Source organism: Thalassophryne amazonica, chromosome 7, assembly GCF_902500255.1.
Source record: "Thalassophryne amazonica chromosome 7, fThaAma1.1, whole genome shotgun sequence".
In the NCBI taxonomy this organism is placed as follows: Eukaryota; Metazoa; Chordata; class Actinopteri; order Batrachoidiformes; family Batrachoididae; genus Thalassophryne; species Thalassophryne amazonica.
Window position 1 is genome coordinate 113,354,949 of NC_047109.1, and position 24,599 is coordinate 113,379,547.

The window sequence follows — 24,599 nt, forward strand, 5'->3', positions numbered from 1 at the left end:
TTTTGTGTACCTCCCACACATCTACATTTTTAGACACCATTTCTTGCGTGCATGTGCCAATTGGAACAAGGTGTGAAATGACATAAGCAAAAAGTAAGATAAATTTTTAATTAGTGTTTTGATTAAATTAGATAGAACTTTATTGATCCCTTGGGAAGACTCCCTCAGAGAAATTGAGGTTCCAGCAGCATTTTATAGCCGCACACAGAGTAAGAAGCACACAGAGTATCAAAAGTGAAAGTAAAAAAGAAAAACAGTTACATTACTTCTGATTACAGCGTGACTTGCGTTACACCAAAAGTACTTTGTTTCCTGAAAAAAAGGTATTTTATATCTAGAAAACTGAAAATGCAAGGGAAACACTGTAAAAACATTATGCCTAATTTTCGTCGTCTGGTCTGATGAGACATTTGTACAAAAAATTGTTTTCACAACAGTATTTGTAATGTGACTTGCAACTGCTCAGCTTTTTATAAGTTAAGGTTGCAAATTATTTTATTAAAGCATTTTTGCATGTTTTTAACAATGTAATGTGGTGTGATTTTTTTTTTTTTTTTTTTTTTTTTCTTTGTCATTTGTGGTGTCTCATCTTGGTTTTAAAGGCGTTCCGGGTTGCCCTGAGATTTTTTTTTTTCAGGCTTGGCACACACACACACACACACACATTCGTGAGGTGTATTGTGCAGAAAAACTTGATGCCCCCAGAAACACAAAAGCTAAACTTAAGTGAAAATAAGTGATTGATATCTAGCTAGTTGGTAGTTTACCCCCCCCCCCCCCCCCCCCACACACACACACTTTTCACAGAAGAAATGAATGAATGAATTTTTCATGTTTAAATAGTTCCCAAAGACCCACATCACTACCTTCACTAAACACATAGCCATCTCTATAGGTGCAAACATTATATTTGGCAAAATTGAATGCACATAATGGTTGTTGTAATCCCTCTAGTGATCACTGTCAGATCTCAGCGTGCACTTGCGCCCACTTTTAAGTCCAGACATTCTGGTAAAGCATGTCCACACAAAATGGAGACAGGGCCTAATGTGGCCCACAGGGCACCAGTTTGTAACCCTTATTCATGCACTGCACAGCGGCACACTTACTGTCCCACAAGCCATCACTCAGACTACGGTTGGAGTACAAAGTTTTATGCTTCTTCTTTTTTTTTTTAAATGACACATTGGATTTAGCAGCACAACATTATTAAAATATTCCTGGCCTGGCGGCCTGCCAGGCCTATGATACTGTAGGGAAACACTGATTCACTTGTAAGCTTGGCGTGTGTTTTTTGTATTTTTTTTCTACTGTCAGATTTTCCTGTTTGCTGTTGAAAACTTGCCATAGTGCTAATAAGCTACTTAGTTCAGAAATAAATCACCAAATGACAGCATAGTACCGAGCAGCCGGTCCTATGGGCTGCTGCAGCTCTGAAAGCGGATATGTGGCTGAGTCAGAACCTGGTTACTTCATATGTCTGTTGCTACGGCAAATAAAACATTTTGCTCCCCTCGTCTTTGAATGCGCACTAGTGTATATGCAAGGAAAGGAAATAAACAATTCCACCTCTCTGTCTTCACTACCATAATTATTTGGCAATTACATCTTAAAAAATTTGGTCTACTTCCTCTGCTTGTCACTATTGTTTCTTTTTACGCGTTGGGGCGAGTGAACGTGTAATAGTAATGTTTAATTTCATCCATTTAATTACCAGACGACGCTTTCACTGACACATAAAGACAAACCGGAGACAGATGTACAGGAGGGACAAGTGATCTGGAGACAGAAACCCAATACTGCCGTGTTCTGGGAGTGCTGACAAAGTTAGCTGTAATGTACAGTTCTTTATATAGTTGAGCAAAAGAGATTCTTAGTTTACGGCTAAATGGAGGCATGAAGCCTGAAGGTTGGTAGTCTGAAGCAGAGATACAAATTTAGGACATCTTGCAGCCTGTTGCATCATTTTAACAGGTCAGAGCGGCAAAAATTATTAGTTTCATTCAGGCTGTGGTTTGGAAACCCTCCAGACAAACGGAGTATGAATAGATTATAACTCATGATGTTGCTGCTCTGGAAGTGCAGACTAAAAATGACATGCGTTTATGAAAATCAGTGTGGGTTTGTGTTATAAGAAAACCATGTAATGCCACTAGGGTTCACATTGCTCATTCAGAAACAGTCTGACATGAGACTGGAACACCAAGCGGTGTAGAGTGAGATACTCAATCAGGAAACGTGTGAAACTAGACCTGATCTTCTTGATGAACTACATGGAGGCCCACTGTGGAGCTACGAGGCAGGATTAATGTGCTACAATTCTGGACCTGCCCCTCGAGGCGGCAAATGTGACACACACAGATGGCCAGTGGTTCATTTTGAGACGTGTGTACATACAGTCGATGTGGGCGTGACCGTAGAAGTCAGAGCTGTAGAACATGTGCTCAGACGCACTGCATAGGTGCGTTAACTCCATTCATCGGCTCTAATCTTTGTGTCATTCAGGCTTATTTATAGCTACTTTTTCTCCCCTTCTTCTTCTTCTTGCGTAACTTACTTTGCTGAGATTTTTTTTCTCTGTGTTAGTTTTCCTAAGACATCGAAAGAGAAGGTAGGAGGAGCCGGACAGAGAAGTGTGTCTCACTCTTGCTCACTCGCTCCCTCTCTTCTATTCTGTCATTGCCATCTCAGTAGAAAGGAGGCTGTTCGTTTCCCAGCCACGCTGAATGCAGGGGGGAGCCGCACTCTTTTGACTTGGCATAGGTCAGATTTCACAGCGGATTATTGTTTTTCTTCATAATTATCAAAGGAAAAGCAAAAACACCAAGAAAGGACAAGATACTTCTTCATTCTTTATTTTTTTCCTTTTTTCCCCCTAACTGAGTCTGCTACGTGACAGCTGGTTTTGCCACTGGACTCTTTCCTGGAACAATCTGTGAGGTTATTTCATTTTCCATTCTTCCTCGTTATTTTGCTTTTATTGGTACTTTGAGAGAATTATACTTGAAGCACAATGGTTGCTGGAATGCTGATGCCCCTCCAGGACCTGAGGGCCATTTATGAGCTCTTATTTCGAGATGGGGTCATGGTGGCCAAGAAGGACACGAGGCCTCAAACAAAGCACTCTGAGATATCAGCTGTGAGCAATCTGCAAGTAATCCGTGCAATGGGTTCCTTGAAGTCTAGAGGGTATGTGAAGGAAACATTTGCCTGGAGACATTTCTACTGGTATCTCACCAACGACGGCATTGTTTACCTGCGTGACTACCTCCGCCTTCCCCCTGAGATTATTCCTGCCTCCCTGCAGAGGGTTCGAAAGCCAGCTGCCATTGTACCCTTTCCTCACCGGGCAGCACGGGTCCAAGCCGTTAAAGGTCCTACAACTTTTGTTCCTAAACCTGGACAAAGGTCTGAAGCAGAGAGCCAAGAGTCACTGCTTGAGCGTCAAGGCTACCGCCATAAGATGATACAACCCAAAGAAAAAGAGAGCGCCTCTGATAGAGCCCCCAGGTTCAGGGGTCATCAGCTGGGGGTTGAATCGGTCAAACCAAGAGGATCGTGGGAAATAGATGATCAGGCTCAGCCATTTGGCCATGGGAAGTTAACGAGCTTCAGCAGTAGTGATGAAGCAATGATTAAAGAGAAGAGCCAGCTGAAAAAAGTCTCTCATCAGTCTGATGCCAGCAGTGAGAAACCAACAACATCACAGGAGAAAAGACTTTCTGAAGTGCAAAAGGAGAAGATTCAGAAAGCAGTTTTTATCCAGGATGTGTCACACAGCTTTCTGACCTCAGGTCCACCATCAGCGGTCACTGCCGCAGTGACAGGTGTGACAGCATCAAAGATGATATCTGAAGTTCCTATTTCCAAAAGGGATAAACAGAAGTCTACTAACACAAATGAGATGATACCCATAAAACCCAGTGAAATGGTCACTACCAGTTCTGTTTTCATGTCCTCCCATACAGAGGTCAAACAAGAGAAGACTAAGGGAAGCATCCAGACTAGGGATCCCGTATCTGCAGAGGTTGTGGTTGCAGCTGAAACTACAGCTGCTAAAGCAAAGTCCCAGGTAGAAACCACTCATCTCGTTGACCATGTCACCACTAGTTCCGAAATTGCAAAACCCATTAATATAGATATCAGTGAAAAACAGGCCAAAGGAAAGGTGAATGACAAATCTAGAAAAGCTGAAGGAATAAAAGCCACAGTTGAACCTAAAGTAGATCCTGTGAAAGCCAAGAAAGCTACCAAAGAAATTATAGTTCTGGAGAACACCAAAACTCTACCTGAAAGTACCACCAGCAAGCCCATAATGTCTGTTGAGGAGAACCCCAGAGCTCTCCCTGAAAATACCACCAGCAAGCCAGTAATGTCTGAAGGTACCACCAGCAAGCCAACAGTGTTTGCTAAAGAGAACACCAGAAGTCTACCTGAAAGTACCACCTTCAAATCAGTAATATCTGTTGACAGGAATTCCAACACGCAACCTGAAAGTACTATGAACATGCCAGTAATGTCTGTTGTTTGTAATGCCAAGACTCTACCTGAAAGTACCATCAGCAACCCAACAGTGTCTGTCGACGAGGACACCAGAACACTGCCTGAAAGTACCACCAGCAAGTTAGTAATGTCTGTTAATGAGAACACCAAACCTCTACCTGCTCGTAACACTTGTAAGCCAATAACATCTGTTGATTTGACCAGAACTCCACCTGAAAGTACCACCAGCAATCAAACAGTGTCTGTTAATGGAAATACCAAAATTCCACCTGAAAGTATCACCAGTGAGCCAACAACCTCTTTTGATTTGACTAGAGATCCACTTGAAAGTACCACCAGCAAGCTAACAGTGTCTGCTGAAGTGGTGGAAGAGTTCTCAGTCATTAAAGTGACTCAGCAGCCCATTAATACTGAAGTGTCCTCAGTTAATTTCTCAGCAGAATGTCCAACTGATGAACTGCCTCCCAAAAATACTACAGTGTCCATGTCCCCGGTACTTGAAGATAAAACTTCAGTGGTTCTCTCAGCACCTGGGACCAGTGCTGAGGTTACTAAACCAATCAAGGAGAAAATTACAGAAGTGAGCGTGATTACTGAACGGAAGACATCAGATGTAAAAATGACTCGTGATTTCAAAAATGAAGAAGAAATGTCAGATGAGGTTTGCAAAGTTCCAGATGCTAAAGTACCCCAGCTGCTGCAAACAGGCTTCTCCTGTCCTCCGCTTGTTCATGATGTCTCCACGGAGATGGTTATCCAACCCAAGCAAGCAACTGAAGGAAGCTCTAACTCAAAGAGAAAGAAAAAGAAATCTCAGACATCCAAGACTATCGGTGCTGAGAAAGCACCTGACACAAAGGTGACTCTGGAAAAACCTTCTGAAGGTGAGGCCAGTAAAGAGAGAGAAGATAAAACCCTCCAAGAAATAACTGTGATTACCTCAGAGATGACTACCAACACATTACCTGTAGAGAAGAAGAACTTGGAGGGTGATGTTGATAAGAACCCAACAAAGGAAGCCCTGACACAAGCTGAATTGGTGTCTACTTTTGAGGGAGCATCACTACCACTAGACCAGAGCTCAGCAGTGCCCCCAGTGGAGTTTCCGGATGATGCACAAAGAATTAAGGGAGTTGAGGAAAGCCACACCAGCAAAATTACACAGGAGCACTTATCTCCCAAGGATGGGTTGAAAGCTAAATTACCCCCCAGTGAGGCGGTAATATCTGAGAAAATAACAGTGCTGGAAAAGAAAACAACTGAAGTAGAGATCAGGAAACAAGGCCTTAGTTCTGGAGATAAAAGCCCTGCACCAGCATCCCAGAAAGAAGCGGTTCAACCTGATCCGAAAACCCCCACAAGTGCAGCCAAAAGTGCACAAGAAACATCAAAGAGTAAGAAGAAGAGAAAAGGAAAAAAACAAGCCGAGGAGCCTGGATTGGAATCCATAAAGACAATTCCTGTCCATCTGAATGAAGCAGAACCACGGCCATCCACTGAGGTCCCACCACGGCCTCAGACCGAGGTCAAACACACCTCTGACGTTGCCACTGCACTGACAGACACAAACACTCCTCCACAGATCACTCCTGAAAGAATGTGCAGTGAGGAAATCACACAGGCAGCAGCTGTGCTCACTGAGGCCCCAGCACACAAAAGAGAGGTGGAGCCAACGGCGCCCTTTGCAGAAAAAATCAAGCGAGTGGCTCCGAGCACGAATACATGCAACAGTGCGAGGGAAGCACCCGCAGCCGGAGAATTAGCGTCAGCAGTAGCAGCAGCAACCGAGGCACAGGCCAGCCCCCTTGCAAAGGAAGGGGAGCCTCCCAGAGTTGCACAACACTCAGCCGCTCAGGCAGCAGAGCGCAGCACAGAGAAAAGCCTCTCTGTTTGTGAGGCCGTAAAGCAGCAGGACGCGAAGAAGAGGGACACACCCTCCGCCACTGCCGTACCCACAGCTGCCCAGCCTCACCTGGTGGAGATCTGCAAGCCTGTAAGCCCTGAAACTGAAGACGCAGACATGAAGAAGAAGATTGTAGTGGTGGAGGAGATAGTGGAGGTGAAGCAGCTTATTACTCCTGAAGCGGCTGAGGGGCAGCTGCCTCCACCACCTGTGCAACCTGAGGAGGAAGAGGAGGAACTGGACTTGGATGTTCTGGAAGAACTCGCCATAGAGCGGGCACTTTTATCCGGGGCTGCAGGAACATCACCCGAGGAGTGGGATCACTCGCTTGTGGAACCTGAGGAGAAGACATGGCCAAACTTCATTGAAGGTTTGTCTGAGCGCATGCCAATTAGCCTACTTCCTGCTGGGTCCTGCTGCCCCTTTATGATGTCATTGTTACTGCAGGTTTGGTTACCACCTTTGACATGTGGGAGGTCTTAGGTGAGATATTTGAGGACTGCTTTGCAGTTGTTCATTCACAGGGCTGCATGCTCATAGTAAAACACGTTCTCCTGTAATTTTCTCTTGTTATTTTAGACGACCTGATTACAGTTTAGGGCTTGAACTCTGGGAGTGCAGATCGCAGGTATGGCTCATAATGTGGACCGGTGGTAGCGTATCTTTAGGAGTCGTTTCAGGGAGATAGTAAACAGAGCCCATTCAGACGTGGCTGTGATTTAATTATCTGTGTGTTAAAATAGTCTGTGTTGCACAGCACACCCTGCAGAGGGTTTGAGGCAACTGTTGGTTTTCACACATGGTTTCTCTCAGTATGTCAGTTAAAGCTCAACACTGCACCATTAATACTTTACGGTTTAAAATAAGTAAATCTGTCTGCAAAACAAACCAACTCCCCCAATCATCCTTTCTTGTGTGAGGAGTAGCCTTTGCCCACGGTCTTAAATTGATCTCTCCTTCGTGACACTTTAAAGCTGGATTCATCTCTGCCTCCTTGCTAAATGTGATTACACAGACCTGCAGTCATTCCAGCAAGGTGGGGCTGTTTGCTGAGATTCAGCCGTGCCTATTCCCCGCAGAGACGCTTCTGCATGAGTTAAAGCCAAACTGATGAAAAGGCAGGGAGGTGTGGTGCTTTTGGAAACCTTTTCCTCCTCCCTATTCTTGGCACCGAATCGCATTCTCCAGCCGAGTTCTCTCACTTGTCCTGTCAGTTTGCCCCATAATGACAGAAACATTCTCCTCACAGCATTTTGAAATGGTATGTGCACGATACAGGAAGTATGTAGACCATGTGATAACAGGACTCTCCCCCCCCCCCCCCCCTGTAATTCTGTAAAAAGCTGTACAAAGTCCAGGAAAATGTGCCATCTGACGTTGTGGTTGAATCTGCTGAAGTGAAACTTGCAGCATTTGTGTAAAATGGTGAAACACCTTCATGTGACTTCAGGGTTTGGATCAGGCCAGATATTTTACAGATTTCCAAATTCAGGGAGGGTGGTGGGGGAATAAAGACATTGTTTTGCTTGTCGTTTGGTTTTGGCCTTGGAGCGTGCACGGCAAAAAGCTTCCCATGGGCGTTGGCTGATGTGGGTGTGTGCGGCAGACAAAGAGTCGGGAACTTGGAACACTTCAGATCTTTGGGTGTGTTTGTTTGGTTCCACATGTGACACTTGAGCAGATCTGGATCAAATTAGAAACATGCCTGTGTTAGTCATCAGGGAACTTTTTTTCATAATACTTGCAGTAATTTGACTCATGCAGCATGTGCAACCTATACACTAAACTCAGTGATCTGTAACTAATCATTACTTTGATCAGTTAGTTGTCCTGTTATTAATTTAGTCAGAGAAGAGTTTAGCTCCAAAATCCATTTCAAAATCACTTCTTGGTATTTCAAAACAAGTGGGAAACCAGTCTTAACTGGTTTACAAAATTTTGCCCTTCGAATTAGAGCCATTTAAAAAGATTTACATTTCATTCATTTTCATTTTTTTATATAGTGCCAAATCACAACAGAGTTGCCTCAAGGTGCTTCACACAAGTAAGGTCTAACCTCACCAACCCCCAGAGCAACAGTGGTAAGGAAAACTCCCTCTGAGGAAGAAACCTCAAGCAAACCAGACTCAAAGGGGTGACCCTCTCCTTGGACCATGCTACAGACACAAATTACAGAACAATTCACAAAACGAATATACAAGAAATGTTGCCGTTGCACAGGTCGGTTTCTGGAACAGACACCACACCCATCTCTGGTGTCTACTTAATTATTTTCTCAGTTAATTAATTAGTTGTGTGATCCACAAAGTGTTAGAAAAATGTTGATCACAGTTTCCCAAATGCCAAAATGACATCCTCAAATATTTTGTTTTGTCCACATTCATCCATTCATTCATTTATTTGTTCATTCATTGTCTGCTGCTTATTTGGGTTGCAGTGGCAGCAGATCAAGCAGCTTAGCTCACACTTCCTAATCCTTTGGTCAAGTCCTCTAGCTCTTCCTGGGGGATCCCAAGGCATTGCCATGCCATCTGGGAAATATAATCCCTCCAGCATGTCCTGGGTCTTCCCTGGGGCCTCCTCCTAGATGTGCCTGGAAGACGTCCCTATGGAGAAGACCAGGAGACTCTCTCACCAGATGCCCGAACCACCTCATCTGGCTCCTTGTGAAGAATGTGAAGATGTGAAGAAGCATTGGCTCTACTCAGAGTCCCTCCTGGATAGTCGAGCTTCTCACCCCAGGCAGTGTAAACCCAGATACTCAATGGAGGAATCTCATTTCCACTGTTTATATGCGCAGCCTTGCTCATTACACAAAGCTTGTGACCATAGTTGAGAATAGGAGCATAAATCCGGTGGTAAATCCAGAGTCTCACTTTCTGGCTCAGCGCTTTTTTTTACCACAACGGTTCAGTACATGGTCCACAGAACGTCAGAGGCAGCGCCAATCCATCCGCCGATCTCATGCTCCATCTTACCCCACTCGAGGACAAGACCCTGAGGTACCTGAACTCTTCCACTTGGGGCAGTAACTCTCTCCTGACCCATATTTAATATCAGAGAAATTTAAAGAAACTAGTAAAATGAAAGTCACATTGATAATGCTGAAATCAGTGAATTTAGACATTTTAAAAAATTACTCAAATCAACGAATCAATTATCAAAATAGTTAGGGATTAATTTAATAATTTATTAATAATCAATTAATCATTGCAGCTCTAACTTAAATCAAGTTTTATGTGGTTTAATAATGTAATTGTGGTGTAAAGCTGCATAAAACCGAACCCATCTTGGTTCCCTTTTAGGCAGCTAAAATTCATTGAAAAAAAATTACCATTAGTGTGGAGATGTTGAAAACTAGCAAAGAAATGACTCATACATAGTGTAAGAAGGTTTAAAGCTCATTTAAATTTAGTAAATTTAGTGTTGGAGTGTTTAAAACCAGATTAAATCCAGTTTGTTTTTTAAGCCAATAGAACTTTGTTTTAAAGACAATAAATGCCAATACAGTATAATAATAACAATAATAATAATAATAATAATAATAGATTTTATCTGTAATGCACTTTACATCAAATAAATGATCTGAAAGTGCTACAATGCATAAATACATAAAAAAGACAAAAACATCTAAGAGACAACATTAAACTAAAGCAAGATAACTAAATCAAAAGAACAGCAAGGCTATAATTAATTAATATCTTCATATCTATTTTAACCAATTACATTTAAAAATAGCCCTTATAATTGCTTAATATTTATAATTACAGCAGAAAAATTTCACAAACTACAACAGACAAGAATTTGTTCATGTTCAATGAGTTCAAACAATTATTAATTATCCATATTTCACTTTTGAGCACTACAATGTCAAATTTTTAAAGCTGCCTGTTTTTATTAAATCATGAAGTCGATATTGGTGAATGTTTGAATGCAGAAGTTTTAATGTGTGTTGTCATTGTGGAGTTGTGAGTGAAGTGTGTATCAGGTGACAGATGACCGGTGTGTTTGGCGACCCACTGCTGACACCTGCTGTCACACACACCACACTGACACGACAGCATTCATCCATCCATATCCTTCAGGAATTGTTTATTTTTAAATTATCATTATTTTCCACCAGAGGTTCTGTCTGATTTATGGTTGTCTTGAGTTTAGATTGATGCGGTCAGAGCTGTGGTTTGCAGGGGAGCGTGTTTGTAGCATGCACGCAGGGAGTCTGGCGTCTTTGCTGGTAATCAAATCGATGTCAGCAGATTGTGTTAAGCCCTGCCTTCGTTTTTTTCTGCTGCAGTTTCTGTCTCTTTGTTCTGTCACATCAGTTGTGGTTGTACTTAAATCAGGAAAAAGGAAGGAAAACTGATCCTCATTGATGGACTTTAGTCCTGTATGTAGCTTTTTTTTTTCTTTCCTGTCAAATGGCGTTTGCTGTGTATTGTCAAATAAGCATGTGTGTTTTAAGTAGATTGCTATGCTTGAGACAAAGCTTGAACTCTGGCCACATTAAAACATTTTGCAGACATGCCACAGACGTCGTCTGTGCCTTCATCTCTAAATTGTGCCCACTGCATATTTGTGTGATGGTCAAAAGAGCAACTAGGCGGTTTTTATATTGGAACATGAGTTTGCTGTGACTCATCGGAGCCTTTCTGAAATTTGAGACATCTAAATTATGAGCTTGACCTTTTTCAGAAAAGAGAAGAATGAGATGTTTATAGTTGAGATGTCAGTGGTGTTTGGCATGACGTGGCATCGACAGCAGGATCTGCTGCTACTGGGTGATAAACACCAGTAATGTTTTGGTCTAAACACAGTGAATTAGGGCTGAACGATTAATCACATTTACGTTAATATCGCGATATCATAGAACGAGATTTCCTAATCGCAAAGGACGCGATTTGAAACGTGATCTCGTAACGCACGAGATTTGAGTGCAAGCCGAGCAAAGAAAGCAGCCACAACATGTAGTTAGGTGATGGTCTAGTGGTTAAGGTGTTGGGCTTGAGACCAGAAGATCCTGGGTTCAAATCCCCGCCTGACTGGAAAATCACTAAGGTCTTTAATCCCCTATTGCTCCCGGTGTGCAGTGAGCGCCTTGTATGGCAGCACCCTGACATCGGGGTGAATGTGAGGCATTATTGTAAAGCGCTTTGAGCATCTGATGCAGATGGAAAAGCGCTATATAAATGCAATCCATTTACCATTTACATAGGTTTACATAAAACTAAAGTTGAACAAGTAAAGTCAGTTTGTTTGCATTGTTGTTGTGTTGCATTGTGTTGTTTGCACTTTAAAAAATATATATTGTTTATTATGAAACGGATTCATTAATTCTGTGTGCGTGTGTGTGGTTTTTTTAATGCATAAGAAGGGGAAAAATAATCGCATATTAAATCGCAATCGCAATATTGAGGAGAAAAATCGCAATTAGATTATTTTCCAAAATCGTTCAGCCCTACAGTGAATGACCTTTGATGTTGTGCCCAAATCAAATTTTCAACAATTTATGACTCTGAGTATCAGAACATCTCGTTCCACATTTCATGATAACAAAACCTGCAAAGATTCAAGACTGTAGCTGACATATGTTGTCACACCTTAAATATCATGGTCAATATTCATAATCTTTACAAAACAATGTCTGAAATTCTTAAAATATCTCTGTTTTTTTTTTCATATTTAAAATGAAGCTGAGAAAAGGTATTTTCTTCCCCTTAATTTCCAGACAGAATTAATTTTAATCATATTGGCAAAATCATGTTATGAATCCCTTATCTAAATCTAAGGAATAGGATTATAGTGGTACCAAAGAAAATTATCATACATTTTTGTGTAGGTCATGGTACACTGAGGCTGGATTTTATGTGTTGTTTAGTTTCCTTGAGTGGTGCTAATTAGGTAAAAATGACCACTGACTCCTGGACTAATGGAGGTTGAGATGTGGGCAGTGAAGGGAGTGCAGGAGAAGAAGTGGAATGCAGCAGAATTGAGGATGATCAGATGATTGACTTACAAAGATGGAGAGATTACAAAATGAGAAACTGTACAAGAACAGATAATATATCAGGAAAACAGTTTGCAGGAAGAGAAAGTGAAAGGTAGAAGTGGATGATAAAGAATTTGAAGGGTACAGGACTATGGAGATGGAAGAAGACCTGATGGAGATGGTGGATCCGACTCAGTACCGTAAGAGCCAAAAGATGAAGTTTCATTGAGTTGTGAAATTGTTTGTTTTCAGGCTGACATCAACAATGCAAAATGAGCACAATACACAAAGAAAACTAAGTCCTGTCTGATGAATTAGTTATATTTGAGTGTCCCAGCATTCGTCTGCAGTTTGACCTTCTGTGTCGGCATCCACACCGATTATTTAATTGATCACCAACGTTTTGTATAACATCGAGGAGTAAAAGCTGAATAAGAAGTCTGTTGGAGCAACAGAAGTATTTGGTGTCTGCAGTTCAAATCTTGAGAACCAAAAGTTCAATAACATGTGGAACCCATTGAGGGTTTGGCCCAAATTATTATGATGTTAGTCATTTCCCAAAGTGCATTTTTGTCCTTATTATACAGTCCGACCGCGAACACCAGTTTAGTTCTGTGAGACAGCTGAAGTTCTGTAGTTTTGACTGTTTTTGAAAAGTCTTAATATGTTTAATTTTCTGAGTTTATAGACCACGAGTACATACATACAACACGCCGGCTGCGCCCCACTGTGCAGAACAACGCTGTTAATCCAGGCACTGCCATATTTTGAAGCGAGGTTCAACAGCATAGTCGAGGGAAGGTGTGGCCGTAAGTTGCCTTCTGAGCCAAGAATAAGGAGATGTCCCAGGAATTCAGGAACATTTCTGTCATTTCCCACCATGAAACCTGGAACCATTTTAATTCTGGAACTACTGATGTACAAGGCGCTGTCAAGCTTGCAAGACAGTAATTCCATATTTTAGAATTCCACAGTTTGTCACAATTTGCATGAAGCAAAGTGGAAAGCCTTAGTTGCTTTCAGTGTGCACGTACCCACTCCGTCACCTGTGTGGAATTAGAATTATAACCCTCTTGGAGCATGTGTTCTCAATGAGGAATACGCTACATGAATGCAGTCCAAAGTGCAGAAGGTACTAGGCCTTGACTCCATTGATATTTCCCAGTTCATTACATGCAGAACACTTAACAGACCAAACGAAGGTGAAGCAAGAGGAAAAAAACATGCAGGAAGGTAACTTAAAACAATTACAGATCACAATAATTAAAGCAATTTCAAGCCTTGAAGAAATACAAAGGACATATAGATCTATAAGGCTAAAGGCCTTAGATCTATAAATATGTGGACAGTGTTGTAATATCACAATGAAGTTGTAATATGAATGCTGCATTCGCCTCTTAGGAATTGCAGCCATTTGTATTCTTAGTCCCTATATTTTCATATCCCATAATTAATTGATTAGACTAAATATAAGGATTATCTTTAAGATAAATCATCACCTTCACAGCCAGTTTTCTTTCAACAAGTCGGGACGGTTGTATGAACATTTCCAAGTCACTGAATATGTCTTGGCCTCCCTTTAAATCAGTCATGGAATCCATCAGTCATATCGTATGTATGAAAACAATTACAAAAATCTCATCTATCCTTAATATTTTAATTAGGCGATTAACAGAGCATGCTCTGTTTCCTAATAAAATGAATTAGAAGAGTGAAAAGCTATACTATGACAGTATGCTACCAATACAAAAATGAAAATAAGTGCGTCTTAAGTCTGGACTTGAAAGTCTCCACAGAATCTGACTGTTTTATTGATGCAGAGAGATCATTCCACAGAACAGGGGCACGATAAGAGAAAGCTCTGTGACCTGCAGACTTCTTATTCACCCTAGGGACACAAAGTAGTCCTGCACCCTGAGAACGCAATGCCTGGGCTGGTACGTAAGGTTTAATTAGGTCAGCTAGGTAGGGAGGTGCCAGTCCATGAAAAGTTTTATAGACTAGTAGCAGAACCTTAAAATCTGATCTCACTGGGACACTGGGACTAAAGACACATCTTTTTACCCAGTCTTATGGGTAGCATCCTTTTTTAATTCTTTTAAGTTTTTACTTTTTATTATGAACTTTTAATTGTGTTTTTGAAGTTTTTTTTATTATTTTATATTGTTTTTGAGCTGTTTTTATGTGAGGCTCCTTGAGGTGACGTTGTCACGATTTGGCGTGATATAAATTGAATAAATCGAAAAAAAAATTTAATTGACAGAATAGAAATGTATGACACCAACCACACTTGCCGATGACAATGCTCAATAGCTTGTCACTCCCCGTATGTCAACGTAGGTTGCATGTGCACCAAGTTTGTGTGTGTGTGTGTGTGTGTGTGTGTGTGTGTGTGTGTGTGTGTGTGTGTGTGTGTGTGTGTGTGTGTGTATGCAGACGTTTGGGCACCCTTGATAAATTTCATGATTTTCCTTTATATATCAATGAATGGTTGTCTGGATCAGAAATGTCAGTTAAATATATCATATAGCAGACAAACACACTGATATTTGGGAAGTAAAATAAAGTTTCTATTATTTACAGAAATTGTGCAATAATATTTAAACAAAACTAGGCAGGTGCATAAATTTGGGCACCTTTGTCATTTTATTGATTTGAATACATGCAGCACTAATTATTGGAACACAAAATTGGTTTGGTAAGCTCATTGACCCTTGACCTCCTTACAACAGGTGAATCCATTCATGAGAAAGGGCGTTTAAGGTGGTCATTTGTGAATGTTTCCCCTCTTTGCATCTCTTCTAATGAGTGGCAGCATGGGAACCTCTAAACAACTCTGAAATGACATGAAAAATAAGCTTGGCCTGAAGTGGCAGGCCAAGAAGTATCTCAAATAAGCTGAATCGAAGGATGGTGAGAACAGTCATAGTCAACCCACAGACCTGCTCCAAAGACCTACAACATGATCTTGCTGCAGATAGTGTCTCTGCGCATCGTTCAACTATACAGTGCACTTTGCACTAAGAGATGCTGTATGATGCTGTAATGCAGAGGAAGCATTTTCTGCGTACACACGACAAACAGTCACTTGAGGTATGCTAAAGCACATTTGGACAAGCCAGCTTCATTTTGGAATAAGGTGCTGTGGACTGATGAAACTAAAATTGAGTTATTTGGACATAACAAGGGGCGGTATGCATGGCTGAAAAAGAACACAGCATTCAAAGAAAAACACTTGCTACAAGACAATGACCCTAAACACTGCTGAAAATCTACTGAGGCATTCATGCAGAGGAACAAGTACAACGTTCTGGAATGGCCATCTCAGTCCTCAGACCTGAATATTATAGAAAATCTGTGGTGTGATTTCAAGCGGGATGTCCATGCTCGCAAACCAGCAAACATGACTGAACTGGAGATGTTTTGTAAAGAAGAATGGTCCAAAATACCTTCAGCCAGAATCCAGACTCTCAGTGGAAGCTATAGGGAGCGTTTAGAGGCTGTTATTTCTACAGAAGGAGGATCTACTAAATATTGATGTATTTTTTCTGTTGGGGTGCCCAAATGTGTGCACCTGCCTAATTTTGTTTAAAGAATTATTGCACACTTTGTGTAAATCCTATAAACGTCATTTCACTTCTCAAATATCACTGTGTTTGTCTGCTATATGATATATTTAAGTGACATTTCTGATCCAGACAACCAATGATTTATAAAGGAAAATCACGAAAATTGTGTGTGTGTACGTGTGTGTGTGTGTGTGTGTGTGTACGTGTGTGTGTGTGTGTGTATATACACGTACACACACACACACACACACACACACACACACACACACACACACACACACACACACACACACACACACACACGTAGTTGTCTCTAAATATATAGATTATTCAAAGTGCCCCAGTTGCACCAGCAGTTGTTTGGTGGATCACCGGTCAATCAAAGCTGTCCAGTCCACACAGTAAACATCAAATCTAAATTCTGAGGGGGGGAAAAGACAAAATGGTTTAGGTGACTGATACTTGCATCATTAAAGTGCATAAAATAACTTTTGTGCCACATCTTCTTTGCTTTGATCTTATTTTGGTTAATGTCTTATTGACATGCTTGAGAACTGCAGCTAGCCACTAGGGGGCGACAGAGATAGTTTCAATCATTCAATCAATGAACTTTTATTTATATAGCCCTTTACACAGCCCAAAGGGCGACCAAAGTGCTTTCCGGTATAACTAAAAACAGACGACACAACGGCAATATACAATAACAATATAAAATCAAGGATAATAAATAAATGTGTACATAAAACCTAAATAAACTGTCATAACATACCTGGACATATCTCTTTCATCTGGTTAAGTTTTATGTTTATTTTTCTTTTCTTCTCCAGATCTTTGAAGTCTGTGCGAGGTTTACTCAGGTTTACATTTGCACTGATGGCTTTCACCTTGCCTTTCATTGTACTTTGTTACAATGACAAAGTATCTGTATCAGTAAATAACACTACTTAGTGTTAAAAGCAAAAAGACCCAGATCAGTGATGATGCATAGCTCATTGGTCAAGTCTGGGTCCACGGACTGAGAAAGCCCAGTCACGCCAATGTTTCAGGTTTGATCTGGGGACCTTCAACAGATAGAGATTGGATGACCTCAGACCCCTGCCTTGGTACCATAGCACCAACAACTCACTCAAATATGGTGGTGCAAGACCATTTAGAGCTTTAATAAAAATTATTAACTAATTATTACATTAGTCGAGGCTAGAGCTGATAAAAGCACGAATAACCTTTTCAAGTTCCGAACAGCTAAGAAAAGGTTTGGCTTTTATTAAAACACACAATTGCAAAAAGCTAAATCTGACTACTGTAATAATTAGGCCTCATTTTTTGCAGAACTGCTGTCAGCTTCACAAACACCTGATGGTGCTTCAATCTGCTTTATTTGTTTATTTATTTGGATCCCCATTAGCTGTAGCAAAGCTGCAGCTACTCTTCCTGGGGTCCACACAAATTTACAAACACAAATCAAAATGCTTTCAAAAAATATATATTAAAAAGATAACAAAAAAGAGGGGAAAAAAAATTCCAATTAATCATCACACATGGTCAGTCTATATACACAAAAAAACATGTGTATACATGATCAAAGGTCAAACCTAGAATGCTTGTCATACCAACAGATGCAGCCTTAATCCTTCCTTAAAAAAACATTCATTTGAAGTGAGTTTAATGCAGTCCGGTAATAAATTCCATTCCTTCATACCCCTGAATATGACAGTGTTTTTTATGTCATTAGTCCTGGCTACAGGTAGCGTAAAGTTTCCCACCTCAGCATGTCTAGTTATGTATCTATGATTTCCTGAACTGAAAGAAAAATTCCTAAACAACATACAAGGTAACTTAGTGACAATAATCTTTCTGGTAAAAAATAATCAGAGTATAAAAGTCTGTCTTTAACTAACAGCCAGTTTAAATTTTTATCCATTGTAATGATGTTAGTCCTATAACTGCACTTAAGTGCTATACGAGCAGCCCTATTTTGAATAATCTGTAATTTATTTATCATCTGTCTGGAGGCATTTGACCAAACTGCTGGGCAATAGTCCAGATATACTAATAATAATGCTTTAATAGCATAATTCAATGTTGAACAACTTAAAAACCTTGCATGTCTTCTCATAATCGATATACCCCTGCCCATTTTTACAAAAATATTATTTCTATGATTTTTCCATGATAAATTTGAATCTAGAATAACACCCAGCAGCTTAGTCTCATGTACTTGATTTATTCTCATATTATTAATTTTAATGTTTAGTACAGGTTTTTTCATAATAACGCAACTAGAGCCAATAATCATACAATTAGTCTTATATATAACATATATATATACATATATACACTATCTTACTGGATGTAACCCAGTCAACTACCTTATGCAGTTCCATATTTAAAACAACTTCTAAATCATTATGCGAACTTGCAGATGTATAAATAGTTGAATCATCTGCATACATCGCTATACTGACTTTATTAAAAAATATATGGTAAATCATTTGTGAAAATTGTAAATAATAGTGGACCGAGGCAACTCCCTTGTGACATTCCACATACAACACAAAAGTCTGTGACAGATGACTTGCTGTTTCGATTTGATTATTAATGTGCTAAGAACTACAATAAATGGGGATGGATGAAGTCTGTGGTGCAGAAGTGAGATAAGATCTATTTGCCCGAACATTGGAATGCTTTGGAAATGTGCCCGGACATGAATGATATGTGCACATGGTGCCCATGGAGTTTAGACCTCTGTGTACGCACATTAGGGTTGTCATTAAAGAATTCTCTGTGCAACACTCGAATGTCCCTCCGTGCTTTCTCAGTATCTCATCCATCTTTATTATCTACATTTAGCAAGACCTCACTCTGCGCTCCAGATGCTGCCTGGAGTTGCTTTTAATGTCCTGCTGAAGTCGAACCGGTTGTCAACGCCACGGTTCCCAATGCTATATGTATATCTCACAAGCTGCTGTGTTTGGAAAATGTTGTGCATCGCTGTGATCCCAAAATCAACAAGGGATGAGCGACGGGTGAGGCCTGCAGCGTCGGCCACTCCGAGCTCTCACAGTTTGTCCCTCGCTGAACTCTGACAGTACGTCTGCTTTAGACAGGTGCCATTTTGGTGCAGCAGCGTGCAGTCAGAGTTAGCACATCCTCTATGTTATTGCTCGGTTTTTACAGTTCCTGGCTCTGCTACTGTTGCTATGCTTTTGATGTACCACCGGCAATATTCCCGTATTGCCGTTGAACATATCCAGTGAACCTCGTCTGAGGTTAGATGTCAGATAAGGGGGGACGTATTTGAGAAAAGCTGGACCACAGCTGAGTTTGGTCTCATTATTCTGTCTGTGTCGAGGTTGACCTGGTTCATAAGTCATGCAAGAATAAATCAGTCAGTTTTTTTGACGTCTGATTGCTCATAATTACTGCCAAAAAAAAGTGTGACGAGAAATGTTTTTTAAATTGAATGTTTTCATTAGTTTTCTGAGGTGATATGTTGAGTTTGAAATGTGCACTGCAAGTAAACACGTAAACGATCCAAAACCAGTTGTTCTTTTTAGTTTTGTGGTGTCTTGTTGCTTCAATTGTTGGTCTTCTTTTTCTCTGTGTTTGGGTCTTTAAATGTGGAGCACATTCCTTTTTAACCTTTGGAGCCTTCTGGTTCACGGCCTCTTTCCCAGAACTCCCTGTGGATTTGTGCTGGATCTGCTCCAGTGTTTCATCCAGCACATCAGGAGAAAGAGGTTCTGGCTTTTCTCCAGCTGCCCAGGTGAGCGCAGGAAGGTGCTAAAAATTCCAACGTCTGGCTTTAGAAAGTTTAGCTTTTAATTGATGCCTGACCGTGTGGTTTCTAGGTGATGTCTGCCTGGTGAGTATTGTCATGTGTTGGGGACAGCTGGTTCCTGGTCCATGGCCACTTCCCCCTGGATGTTTATGATTCAGCAAGATGTTGTCATGAACCCAGCAAAATGCACCAGTGCCTCAGTGCGATGTGACACACAATTAATGGATGCTGATTAAATGTATTCTGAAATAATTGGCATGTTTTTGTTCATGACGCCAAATTAAAAACAACTACTGTCACATCTGCTAATTCTGACAGTGTGACTTCCCCCGTGTGTCATTTTAAATTCAGATAGGCAACTTAAAACAGTAGTAGTGGGTATTTGGAAACATGACAATGCTGGATGTAACATTACCCAAGAGAAGACTTGAAAGAAGACAACACTGTGTCAAATACACTAAATGTTCATTTAAATGCAGCTAGTTTGTGTCTCATTTAGTTGTATGATTTGAGAAGAAATAATCTGCATTGTATTTTAGCTGTTTGCCATCCTGCTTCCTAAAAATCAACATTGGTAATTGAAAAAAATGTATTGTTCAACCATGATATGACATGTCAAGATAGTGGACAGTTTTTAAACATTAAAAAACCAAAATGCCATACCATGGCACAGTGCCCAGTGTCAACAGGACTTCAGCAGGTCCCATTGTGAATGTGGAATCCCCCTTCATTCCTGGAATTGATCTGTACTGGAAGAGGTGCTTTTGTAGTCAGTGAAAAGAAACCTTGTGGAATTAAATAATTTCATTATGAGACAGCGTGAGACTGGGCGATGACTCTAGCATATGTTAATCTTACTGTGCCAGTAGACAGGAGTCTCAGATCAGATCTGTTTTATGGACGAGAACTGTGGCTTTATATCCGATAATAAACCTGCCATCACCAAGGAGACACGGGGGGTAGAGGAGGAGGGAGGATGTACTTATGTTTGCCGCCGGGTCTCTTGTGGGGGTAAAAGCCAAGTGTCTTGCCAAAGTGCTTCCATCAGTTTCTAACTGAGACACTGTGATCATTTGGCTCTGGTGGATATATATAACCGTTAGTCGGGTCCAGCCTTTTATCCTCCAGTCACCCGCCCCTCTCAGCCCTTCACCCCTGCCCCCTTCCCCAGGCTTTGCGTGTCGTCCCACCTCCCCTGGCCACAGGAGAGCAGGCTGACGGATCCAAGCAGCGGGCACAGCCTGTCAAAATTGAAGAGAAACGAGGCTGTTCAGACCAAACAAACCGGAGCGTCTTGTTGTCCTCGTCACTCCTTGGCTCTCCACCTCTTTTTTTGTTTTTTCCGCTCTTCACTCTCGCCCTCTGCTTCCTGTCTGTAACATCTCTTAGATGAAGATCATACCTGGTAGGTCCACAGCGTGGGGTGGCCTGTGTGTCCGTGTCCGTCTGTGTTTGTCTGTTTGTCTGTTCGTCTGCCCGCCTGCCGGCGCTCGTTGGATTTTTGGCCACTGTCCCATGTGACATCTTGTTGTGGTCCTGAGCAGCACAAACACACAAACATGACACTCACACATTCACATTTAGCGCACGGCAAGCTGGAGACTGTATTCCATATTTAAACCTCTCCATGTTGCAACAGAAGCCTTATGATTATCTGCTCTATCGTTCCCTTTGTTTAACAGCGGTCAGATGAACAAGTGGCATGGTCTTTGCCTGAGCTATTTGAGATTGTGGTGAAGCCCACGACCACCTGTCATTGTCCGGCACCATCTCATGAACTCTGTTCAGTGTTGTATCAACGATAGAGCTAAACCTGGGGCTTAAATTAGGGTTTTAATGGCTTTGCCTCCAATCTAGTTATGTTTTATGTAATTCTATCATGTTATCTTTTGCCGTTTTAAATTCTTCAAAAAGGTTTGTTATAATACAAATAACAAGGATTGTATCCTTTTGCTAATTTTTTCCTTGGGTTTGGCTTTATTTTCTTGACATGGTTCACAGTAAGGAAGGAATGCTGATGATGAGCCTCGCCTACATGATCACACAAAATAGCTATAGCGTTAAAGTGAAGAGTGTTGTTTAGTTTTGTTGGATAATGTGCTAAAAAAGAGAACAAGTACAGTTCATGACCCATGACAGTTGTGGCTAAATTTCAGTGTGATCATGAAGCATTTATTATTTCTTGTTTATTGACAGAAATGGTTTGATTAACATTTTGCTAATATTGCAGGAACACGTTGATATTGCTCACTTTTGAGGTGACGTTTCAGAATCACAAGCCCAAAATTAAATGGCTGTGTTATTACATAGTTATATCACATGATTCTATGTTATAAATTCATAAACTAAAGGGTTATTTAGCTGAAATACTGGGATTTCATTGACATAACATTGGCAGTGGCCATCATTTTTGAGATTCTATGACAGTTTTTAGCTTACTAGTTTTTAAGGCTTTCTAATGAGATCTGACACGTTATCAACCAACATTGTACAGTTTTGTCAGCACCTTTGCAGTTACATTTGGCCCATTCTGTTTTCAATTGTCATGGCAATTGACACACTCACTGAAAATTAATAAATTACCATTAAGCAGATTAAAGAGTAGATTATTATTATTATTATTATTATTATTATTATTGTCCATAGTACATTTTTGTTTTTGCTTGAGTGTTAATTTTTTATTAAAAATTTTTTAGCAGTTGTATGAATGTAATTCACAGATCACCAATATTTATTTTTGGTTCATGGCCTTCATCCAGATTAATTTATGGCTGTTGAAAGGAAAGAATTTGAGTATTTTATTGACAGATGCACCTTATTATTATTATTATTTGGATCACAACCAAGCCGTAGGAAACTAGAAAGAATAGCTCAATCACAGCAATACTTTGTCAAGCCAGCTGAATTGCCTAGCGAGCACGTAGCTAGCATTTAGCTGTGCATGATGAAAATGTGCTGTATTTATGTATATGGTGGTTCGATAGCCACAACCAGCGACCCATTAGCCACGCTCTGTATGGCCCAAAAATGACAATGATTAGTTGACTCAGAAACAACTGCACTTCTTGTTTTGATCTTCAAGACTTTTCAGACTCATCCAAGTTTTTCTGAAGCAAACTAGAATAGGATTGAATAGAAAAAAAACTTTATTGTCCCCGAAGGGAAATTTGTCCTGGGCACAATGCTACATGTTGCTTAAAACAATAAGCAACATGTAGTTTTATTGTTTTCTGTAGTACAGAAAACAGTAAAACAAATACAAACAACACACATTCAGCCACAGAGTTAATAAAGTGCAGATTAAGTGCTGTGTAGAGAATCTGCTGTACGTGAAGATCTAGAGTTCAGCAGTTTAATACAAGATGGGACAAAGGACAACTAGAATCTGTTACTACTACACTGTGACACCCTCAGTCTCCGTCCCGAAGGCAGCAGGACATACTCATTGTGAAGATGATGCTCTGGGTCCTTTGAAACTAGCTGGGAAACCCAAGTTTTATCCGTCTAGAATGGAAGTGACTCAATAGCTAATACTCCCACTGAGACCCAAGACCACTCTACGCATCTGTCAAGAAGACCCGTCAATAACTCACTCGGGGCGATGCACCATTAATGACTCTCCAGGGCTCCAATAACTTCATCCTCTTGACATTATTTACCCAAACGACGAGTTAGTCTCTCCCACTCAGGAATTGCTATAAGTTGTGTTCCTAAGCTAACTTTGTTTAGAACGAAAAAGATACTTGGATGATTGGTGAGGCAGATTGAAGGCAAAACAAATAAACTATTCTCAAGAATACATATGTGAATTTTACTTGCAGGATTGTTAATTTGCCTATTATTTTTCTACCACACTTTATTCCATATTACTGATCTGTAGACTTTATATTTACATATACCCATTACATTTGCAGTGCAGTGATTCTCCCAGTTGCTGTCACGTTCTTCTTTTACCTTTTACGTATCTACTTTGCATAGCTTTTCATTGTAAGTCCTTTTTGTATTCTTTGTGTTCCAATTATTTGCATCTTTCTTAATCAGCTGTATGCTGATGTAAGATGTAAATTTCCCCAGTGTGGGGTCAATAAAGTCTTATCTTACGGAATTCACCTGGTGAATTCTTAATGTAACATTACGCTGTCGCTGATTTCAGAAAATAACCTCGGAGTGGGAGTTCTTGCTTTGGTCATTCATCTTTTAAAATGTCCCTGCCACGCCCATGTCACCCTACTCCCCCATCTACCACCCAGTGAGGGCCCCGCACCTGCCACCCCCTGCCTGAGCTTGGTCTCTGATGTCTCTGTTTAAACAGATGACCTCCAGACCCACTCTTCTCACTGTGATAGTGTTGGAGTTTGAGTATTCTGATACTTAAAAACACTGCATCACATGTGGTGTGTTTGCACCGTGTATTAGTCATCTTCATGTCTACATTTGAAACCTGTTTTCTGTACCATCATGGCCCCCTGTAGGTGCCACCGGGCATTTCCCGTCCAGATTCTCACTGCCATGTTGATGATTGCGGAGGCATCGGGCCTGTCTATGCTCAGACAGCGTGGGAGGCCATCGATTTTCCTCGTGTTTCAGTGACTCATGTTTCCCTCGAGCCTGACCGGCTGATGTGTTGCTGTGCATGTAGGATCCGTTTCAGACTCCACCTCCCTGAACTTCCATTGATTCCGTTTTGCTGTGTGCCTTTTCATACACGATCCCAGACTGTTCAAGTCCTGTTTGGTTCTTTCTGTCTGTGTTTGTACTTTAGGGTGTGTGCATGTTGTGTTCTTGCTGGGGAGCATTCTCCTGTCTGTGTTGAGCCAGATGAAATGTTATCTCACATTCAGGGCGGTACAGTGTTTT

General features: G+C 40.8%; 2 protein-coding genes across 2 annotated transcripts in view; both read left to right on the top strand.

The window, feature by feature from the left end:
• Positions 1-2,574: 2,574 nt before the first annotated feature.
• On the top strand, positions 2,575-6,266 carry LOC117513518 (mucin-5AC-like). The gene is made up of 3 exons (XM_034173688.1): positions 2,575-3,794; positions 3,828-6,107; positions 6,235-6,266. Exons 1-3 carry the CDS (start codon positions 3,014-3,016, stop codon positions 6,264-6,266), a joined length of 3,093 nt encoding a protein of 1,030 aa, XP_034029579.1. The 5' UTR covers positions 2,575-3,013.
• A 126-nt stretch (positions 6,267-6,392) lies between these two features.
• Positions 6,393-24,599, top strand: part of LOC117513519 (plectin-like) — a 192,198-nt gene continuing 173,991 nt past the window's right edge. Inside the window, 1 exon segment of the mRNA XM_034173689.1 lies at positions 6,393-6,776. Within this exon segment, the coding sequence (XP_034029580.1) occupies positions 6,524-6,776 (253 nt within the window). The 5' untranslated portion in view covers positions 6,393-6,523.